We start from the raw sequence: 9,009 nt of genomic DNA on the forward strand, positions 1-9,009 counted from the left end.
TTTTGGGAAGCAAAAGGCTTTTGTAAGGAGTTGCTGGCAGAGCCATAAGTGTCTGCCTGCTGTAACAAATGTGCTGACAGAGCCATAGCGATTGAGTCGCCAGGGTAATGTTATAATAGAATTTTCACTCCAGCCGTCATGGGCAAGAGATTTGAAGCTTCTTTCCCCTGAAACGCTTCCAGCTGCTTGCCAGAGAACAGGAATGAGCTAGTGTGAAGCTATGCCCACAAAACCTTAACCTGTGAAACACCAAGCAAAAAATATGTTGAAGCAACAGCATCAGGCTTTGCTGAACTTCAGTGCTTTGAGTCAGACACTGGGAATGCCAGGGGCTGCCTCTCCACACCCTGCCTGTCTCTCCCCATCCTCCAAGTACCAAGGGACAGTTACTGGTGAGTGAATCAGACCCTGAAATGGGTCGGGGATCCTCAGCGGCTAGTAGAGATGCATTTGCCAGTTTTACAGGCAACTGCAGAGCTCAATTCACTCAGATTTTCCAGAGACTTGGCTGAAAAGCATGAGCTCATCCATCACAGACACCCAAAGAGCCTTCTGCAGCTTGCAACAGGTATCTGACATCTGCAAGAGTCCCTGCCACAGCCAGGGACTGCTGGGACCGGTCAAGGGGAGCAGTGCTTGCAGCAGTGCTAACGAAGCTGATGCCTGTCTCTAGCGCAGTATCAGGACAACTTAAATTCCCCATCCCTGCGTGTCTTCCCATGCGCCTGTAGGCACCTCCCTCTAAAATAATTTGGCACAGGACAGCTCAGGCTGTCATGCGTGCCAGCTGCAGCCAGGTTGTGCAAGGACATCTCTCCTCAAGCCCATGTTCCATGCCCCCAGCAACCTCTGCCCTGCTTCTCCCCTGTCCCTCCTCTGCCCTGCTCCTTCCCTGCTTCTTCCAAGCCAGATGCCTCCCAGACCTGTTGATAAACAGGAGCTATTCCTGAAAAATTGCATCAGAACCAGTTTAGTGAACAGCTGTATCTATAGAATTGAGGACATGATGACCGTGACGACCGCTGGCAGAGAAAGGATGTGTGGGGAAAACAGATAAGCAAACAGCAGAACTAGCCTGCCCAAAGCTCAGACTGCAGACCTGCCTTCCCTGCATGGGCCAGGATGCCCACATGTCACAAGGGACAGAGCTGTCACCGCACTCGTATCCTCATGAAAAAAGAACCTACCAGCCTCCCCCCATGCATGGCCCCCACTCCTGCATAGGACAGGATCCCAGAGCCCCTGAGTTCCACCAGGCCTTGTTTATAACAACCCTCAAGTCTGTTCAGCACCCAGGAAGAGAGAGAAACAGCTGTACCTGTTGTTAGGGACAAATAGCTTAAACTCTCGGACGTGGGAAGAATCCTTGGAGAGGATTATGTGACCTGTGAACTGGCCTGGGGAAAACCAGAAGGGGAAGTCTGGTGGCTCATTCAGCTGGAACTCAGCATGGATCCTGAAAGGAGAAAGGAGACATCAGCTGCAGTGCCAGGAGGAGAGAATGGATCAAGCACTGCACATGACAGCAGGGAGAAGTGATCTCCAGGCACCAGAAATTATGAAGCTAAATTGGGACTGAGGTTCAATTCAAAAAGCTTTTCCTGTCACACAATGAAGAAGGTAAAAGACTGGAGCAGATCCCCTGGGTCAGGATCACCTCCAGTATCGATGCCTTTTGGAACTGGGCAGTAAGTGTCCATCCAGGAAGGATGAATTACATTATCATTCCTTGAACACACAGAAATAGTCTAAGGCCCCTTCAACCTCCCTTCCATCTTGATCAGGCAAATAAAAGTTGTATGTAACACTCCCAGTAAAACAAGAGAACAGTTCCCCAGACTCTCCCCCTTGGAAAGGCACTCCACTCCCTGATTAACCAAGATCTAACAAATTCCTTGCTAATCAGACTCTCCCCTTTCAGCCAGGGAAAGTTCCAAACCAAGGGTGATGGAGGAAGGCTGCTGTCCTGGATCTGGGCAACAGCTCCTGCCTCACCAGGGCTTCAGTGACACTGGGAGCACGGGTGCCCTCTTCAGGCGTCAGCAAAGCATCACACATGGGCAAGAGCTGGCTGTGAACCATCCTCTTCCTCAAACTGCTTTGCCTCCCCCCCAGCGAGGACACATCTGGTCTTGCTTGGGAACACAACTGCGCATGCAATGACACACGCACCCTCTGCCACGGGCTCACAGCAGCCTTCTCCACGCCTCTGAAATATGGAACAAATTCAGAAGTGCCCCCAAACCCTCCCACCCCAGACCCGTGGCCTTACCTGAACGCTATGGTGTAGTAAAAAGTGCTGATGGCTTGGATGCAGGCCACAGCTCCCTGGGGAGCAAAGCGGGTTTTTACAAAGGGGCGTGGGTGGAACATGCTCAAAAGCCTGTGGATTATGATCTAGAGTAAGAAATGTAAGAGAGCAAAAGTGAGAACAGTTCCTCCCACTGCAGGTCAGCTGCAGCTCCAAAGTAGCTCTCCGCCAGATCAGGAAGACAAGAGAACTGCTATGACTTAAAAATTAGCTCAGAGACTACCTAATCACAAAACAAGGAGATAAAACAAGCGACTGCTTTTAAAAATAAATCCATCTTCCACGCTTTTTATGCTATTCCCATTGTTTGCAAGTTTCCATCACCCCAAGTCAGTTGAATGTCTGAGTACGGTGAACTGATCTACAAGGCTGCCTCCATCAATACTACTTAAGACTTTGAAAGAGTGGGAATGCAATCAATAAACACACCAGGCTGCGAAGGTATATCAACTATGTGATCACTAACACCTACCCGGGCACCCTGGGGGAGAGCGATATACACGCCTGGCTTTACACACTATGTATACACATCGTTTCACTTGTCAATGAAACGCTCACCTCTGGGGTGGCACTTGGCAACTGTTCCACAAGGCACCACCACTTCATACAAGTGCTTTGTGAGTAACCCTCTCCCCTCCCTGTCCAGGAAAGACTAGCCTAAAACCCCAAACACTTAAACGAAGCAAGATAGAGTTACTCAAGTCAGCCTCACCTGGGCATTACAGACACCCAGAGCTGTTGCCTGCTCTCAGTTTTATTTCCAGTTTAGGAGATGGTACTCCTGGCTGTATGCTGCAGCCTTTTTGCTCCCTTAGAAAGTCCAGGGAGACATAATGCAGCAGCCTTGCCCACCCTAGGGACTCCTGCGATTCATCTGGGCTATAAGGTAGAACACTTACACAAACTACCTCTCAGGAATATAGAAACTGAGTTTTGTATCTCACCTCTTTGCCTTTGGGAGGAGGAGGGTAAAATCTGTTGTTGGAAAGATACCCAGTGAAGATGTTCAATTCACTAGGAATTATCCACCACGGATCCCCCAGATCCAGTTTATTCTTTGGAGGAAGAAAGGCTTTAAATTGTCTGGCAGGCATCATGCTCATAGGGGCTGCTGGGGCAGTCCAATTCCTCAGCCCAGACAGAGCCACATGAGAAATCTGTGAACAAAAGACACTATTAGAGCCTAGACTGGACTCTTCAAACGTGCAGCAGTGCTGATAGATATAAGGCGGCTTTGGAGAAGAGGAAAAAATAAAATAATGTTTTAAATTCTTCCTACCACCCCAAACACCACCAAATAGTTTTGTCAACTTTCAGTAACGTAATAGGGAGAGAGGGGAACATACCACATATCACCACTGCTTTTGGACTTAGCTCTAGGAGAGCCACCCCTATGTCTGCTTCAAGCTTCCCAGGAAGGGTGTATTCATTGGGGCACGGTGCTGCCGAGTACACCGAAAATAACGGAACGCTGCAGAAAGCAGTGAGCTTGCTTGTCAAAGCAAATCCCACCTCCCCCTCCTAACGTGCTAGCACTTATTCCTGGTGATGTTACCAGCTCACTGGATGTGTTTACACCAGAATTTCTGGCCACACACATCCTGCATGATACTTACTCCCAAGAAACCGTCTTTGCTCTTTGTCATCGTTTCCATGACCAAAGGCTGGAATTTAGCCACAATGGACAATGTCTCCCCACTAGGATCAGGCGTCTCCTCCTCTTCAAATTCTGAGATGGGAGCAACCCCTAGACAAAGGGACAGGAATTTAAGCAGCTGTTTCCCCTCCCTCCCCTTTTAAGCAATTGTGAAGTGATTACACATTTATCCTGGCAAATCCAGGAGCACTGGGAGCTTCCCAGCTGTTGTTGCACTGTACATACGCAGCAGCAGAACTCAGACCCACCCCAGAGACCAGCTTCAGCTGCATGAATTAAAGGGGAGCCCTCCTTTTAGTGCGCAACTCTCTAAACCCCGTGGCTCAGCTAAACAGTCTCATTTCACCTAGGAGGGATCGGACCACACGCTTTAGCCAATTCATTACAGCACAAGCAAACAACTGTCTGCATTTCGACTGTACTGTAAGCTCTCCTGTACATTATCATCACCACACTTCTTCCTGCTTGGCATCACCAAGAGACATTTGCCACACGCTGATACAGTCTCCAAACACGATCTCGCACAATTGCTATCTGAGAGGGACTGCCTCAGCCAGAGAGTGTATGACTGAAACACTGAGACTCACTCACAGTTTTGGCCTAGCCTGGGCTGAGCTGTATTTGTTGCATTCACCCATCCCAAATCCCATTTAAGCTCTACACAAAGTAACTTATGTACTTTGCTAGTCCAGCAATGCGGTCTTCAGTCTTACAAAAACTACTTTGTGAAAGTGGTGTCTAGTGCTTAAGCCTTTTCAAAAACATGTAAAGCTTAGCAGCCTCTCTTCATGTAAATAAGACCCAGAACAGCACCCAGAAAAAAAATAAGACATGAGTAAAAACTGTTGAGTGCATTATCTTTGGCTTTTGCTCAGTCTGTGCAGAGACAGCTCTGCAAGGTAGACATATACCTACCTGTCAGCTTCTCTGCTATCGGCTTGAACTCTTCCGGACTGAGGTACAGATCATTGTTTGTATCCAGAGAAGAAAAGAGAAACAGCCCCTCACTTCCCAAAGACTTCAGGGCCAGCTCCTAGTTTGGGAAGGAGATGCAAGTGAGATTTCATTCCAACCTCTTGCAGAAATTCACTCCGGCCCCTCTCAGCTTCGGACTTAATTTGCATTCTTTCCAGCACACAAACACAGCCATCAAATTGAAAGATTAACGCCCCTTGGCAGGATTTTGTGCTATTTACAATAGGGATCGGTGTCCAGGAACTGTTGGCATGAGCATATTAAAACTACATCTGGCTGAGTAATTCAAATGGAATCATTTGTTCAGAGTCGGCCTCAAAGTCTTTTGTCAGAAAATTTTCCAACTTCTTCCAGATAGTTAGTCCTAAACCTGCAGCTACTCAGAGCACCTGGAGATTGTGATTTCTGTAATTAACTTATGCCAGTGAAACAAAGGCAGTCAAATACATGCCTATCCGCATTACAGAAACACAAAGGAAATGAACTGAGCCCTTCTAAGTCTGCAGGAAGCAACTTAACACCAGCGCTGAGATCCCTGCCTGCACTGCCCTGCACAGCTGCTCTGCTCTAGCCAGGTTCCCCTCCAGATCTCCATCCTCAGGACTGGATGGAGCATTTCGGCCCCTTGCTCCGCAGGGAGCACTGCCTACCCATTCAGCCATACACTGGGGAGCCACAAACCTCATGGTCTTCTCCAGAAATCTCTGTGAGATCTCAGCCACCCTGTGCCTCAGTTTCTCCCTCTGCAAAGTCCACAGGGAGAACATCCAGTGGAAAACACCACTGAAACACCATGTCTCCCTTGGAGCAGCCCCAGAAAGGCTCTAGATGCTTCTAGTCATTTCCACTCCACAGCACCCAGTGCTGAAGGGAAAGGGACAACTTGTAGGCAGAACAAGAGAGCTCCACGTTGGTGTGAGAGGAAGAGAGAGACATAGCAAGTCAGACAAGCCACATCACTGCCAGAAAGCCTGCAGCACATCCCCTGCGACCCATCATGTGGGGCAGCTTCCCCTGCCACCCCCGTAAAAGCCTAAAGCTGCACGGATAAATGCTCTGTATTCTGCTGCTTAACCGTGTTTATTCTCTATTGCCTGCAGCACCATTACCATCCCCAGAGCTCCTGAACTAGTTTATTTTCCATCTGTTGCCTGCCAGCCTGAAGCAGCACTAATGCAGCCTGGAAGGCTTTGCTCCTGTCAACTGCAGCAACAAAAGCACTTAAGAGCCTTCCAGGGCAGTTTCAAGACTGAGGCAGACAGAAATAAAGACCTTGGAATACAAACCAGAGATCTGGACGCAGACATGGCTGAGGAAAGACAAGGAGGAGAGTGTACAGGAACCACACAGCTGAAAAAAAAGGAATGAAGGAACAAGATGGTTGTTTATCTACACCTAGGAACAATCCACTCCGGACTGTCCACGTTCCTGGGGTCAAAACCGTGCCTTTGTTCCCTGAATGAATGGGGATGCATATCCTTGGCCTTGTACACACATAACAACATTTTCCTGAGCAACTGCCCTGTTTCCTGACGGCCAGGTGCCAGGGTCACGTCACGAAGCCTTGGGCCAGGCTTCAGTACCCCTCCCGGCTCTAGATCTTGCTTGCGCACGGCACGTAATGCATTAACCTCGTAAGGGCCCCTGTGATCGCTCACTGTCTGGGAGCCAGCTCGCGGCGCAGGGAAGCGTGCAGGGAGCGCACGATGGCTTCCTCCTCTGCAGAGGAGGCTGTCCTGGATGCGTACTGAGCTCTGAAGAGACGGTCCATTTCCTAGTCCTCTCCACAGCGCATCAGCGATTCCCTGCTGATGAATCTTTTAGAGTGTCTCTTCTTTTTGTACTTCACAGACGTGGACCTCAAGGGATGGGAGGCAAATGAGTGACAAAGTTTTTAGTTGGTTAGACCGCCTGCTGCTGTAGTATTAGGAAAAAGTCGTCATCATTTACTTAACAGGGCTGAAGGCAGAAAGAGAACCAGTTATACCCCATGCGTACAGAAGAACATCTTTGACTGCGTCTAAGAGAGAAGAACGTGAAGGGCGGAAGATGGGTGCCTGGCGTTGGACGTTAGCATCCAAAAATGGATCTGAATCGAGAGCATGCTCCCATCCCCTCAGCCTGCACTTTCACATAGGTTAAGCAATGAAAAACCATCAGCTGCAGAACCATCAGAATTATTCCTACAACCACAATCAGCCAGAGATATGGTAGCTTTGTGGTCATGCGACTCATGTGTGTGCACCCATCTCGCACGCGTGCCGGCAGCCGGCTGAACACAGCCTGCCCACTAATGGGATTGGTACCGGGCTCCTGCCTGCTCCAGGCGGCGCTGCCCTCCCCAGACCCAGTTAAATCAGCCACTTGTCCAGCAAAGGCGCGCTCAGGGCAGGACTGGCACAGCACATCAGCTCTGCACAACCCCGCAGGACAGATCGCTCCCTTCAGAAACATTCATTTTACACTCGGAAAGCACGGCAGCTCAGCGGCAGCATCGCGCCAGCCCCTCCGCACAGCCTCACCCGCACCGGGACCGCAGGGACCCACCTGGCCGGAGATAAGACCCCAACCATGGAGGGACGAAGGCTTCCGCAGAGCACGCACCGGTCCTGCTGCACTCAGTCAAGATGATAAAAATTATGTTTAAAAGGGGAGAGAGATGTCAGGGCTTGGCCTTTTGCTTTCTGATAACATTCACGTTAAAGAAAACTCTCCTGAGCTTGTGGGGTTTTTTTCTTTTTTCTTTCTAATCTGGGATTATAAGAAATAAAAAGTGTCCCTGTTTGTGCCAGAGGAGTAAGACTCAGCTTTTTCAGTCTTTTTGTAGAGGAAGAGAGATGTGGTTTTCACAAAGAGTTTTCTTCTCCCACCTGCTTGTGGGTTGTTTAGCTAAATAAACATTTCCATCGAAAGAGACAAGACATATGTTTTAAGCAAGATGAAGGAAAAATAAAATCCCTGGGCTGTTCACATTTTGTTCTCCTCTCCAGCAGTGCCCAGTCACAGCCGTCTGCCCATCCTCTGGGAAAAAAACACCTCCAGAAGACCTGGCTTTTTGTCAGGCAGGGCTGAGCTCCTCCCAGCCCATCTGGGAAGGACCGTCCTGACCCTTCCGTCCCTGTCAGAAGAATTCTTCTAATTAACTCCTTTGAGCCATTTTCCCCTTTTTGCGATGCAAGAAGAGACAAAGAAAAGAGCCAGCCTTTAAAGACACTTGTCTTTCTACTATAGAAATAGCAAGAACAGGAAGTCTGCTCTTTTCCGCGAACCTTTCTAGGTGTTCAAGGATGCACACCGAAGTGAAGAGCCAGGGGAGTGTGATCTTTAACAAAGGTACGGCTTCTCCAAAGCAGGCAGCAGTCATCTGAATTATACAGATTACAATCAAAACCAACGTCCATCAGCCTAATTTAAAAAAAAAAAATCCAAACAAAAACCCCACAACAAAACCCCTAAAAAAAAACCCTTCTCATTTTTCAGCTCACATCCTCTGTTTTTTTGCTGTTTCTGCAGTCAGAGTTGCTCAGGGCACACAAGACCTGCATTTTTAGTACAAAAAAAAAAATGCAGAAACATCTGGATTTGGGGTCTTTTTTCCAGGGAATAAAGCAGGAAGGGCAGGCACCTCCAGAGGCCACGTCGAGAGGAGCTGTGCAGCGTTACGCCAAGGGCTGGGGTCTGGCACTCCCGCTCTCCCTCCATCTTCCGGCCTCAAAGGCGCAGTCTGGTGCCGGGTGGTCCCCACAGCTCTGTGGTTGTTTTAACCTGGTGGTGGCCACCACAATCTCTGTGGCTGCTTCAAGCCTGGTGGCCACCACAGCTCTGCAAAACCTCAGCCTGGCAGTGGCTACCCTCAAGCCCATAGCTACTGGTGTGTGATGAGCACCACAGCTCAATGGTCACCTTGGCCTGGCAGTGGTCACCTCAAGCTCCATGGTCGCTGATGCCTGCTGTCCCCACAGTGGAGGTAGCTACCGTGTGGTAGCTGATGGCTACCATGGCTTTGTAGTCACCACAGCCCAGCGGTGGCTACCTCAACCCTGGCAGCCCCCCCCAGCCTGCAGCC

At 49.4% G+C, this 9,009-nt stretch overlaps 1 protein-coding gene across 1 annotated transcript in view; it reads right to left on the reverse strand.

The window, feature by feature from the left end:
• Positions 1–6,714, reverse strand: part of SELENON (selenoprotein N) — a 14,294-nt gene extending 7,580 nt beyond the window's left edge. Inside the window, exons 1-8 of the mRNA XM_009648561.2 lie at positions 6,602–6,714; positions 6,216–6,252; positions 5,594–5,686; positions 4,884–5,001; positions 3,928–4,058; positions 3,256–3,468; positions 2,273–2,397; positions 1,319–1,456 (exon numbers count right to left, since the gene is read on the reverse strand). Of these exons, the coding sequence (XP_009646856.2) occupies positions 1,319–1,456; positions 2,273–2,397; positions 3,256–3,468; positions 3,928–4,058; positions 4,884–5,001; positions 5,594–5,686; positions 6,216–6,252; positions 6,602–6,714 (968 nt within the window). The remainder of the gene's footprint in view (positions 1–1,318; positions 1,457–2,272; positions 2,398–3,255; positions 3,469–3,927; positions 4,059–4,883; positions 5,002–5,593; positions 5,687–6,215; positions 6,253–6,601) is intronic.
• Between the last annotated feature and the right edge of the window lie 2,295 nt (positions 6,715–9,009).

This window comes from Egretta garzetta, unplaced genomic scaffold (assembly GCF_000687185.1).
Source record: "Egretta garzetta isolate BGI_Z169 unplaced genomic scaffold, ASM68718v1 scaffold101, whole genome shotgun sequence".
Lineage (NCBI taxonomy): Eukaryota > Metazoa > Chordata > Aves > Pelecaniformes > Ardeidae > Egretta > Egretta garzetta.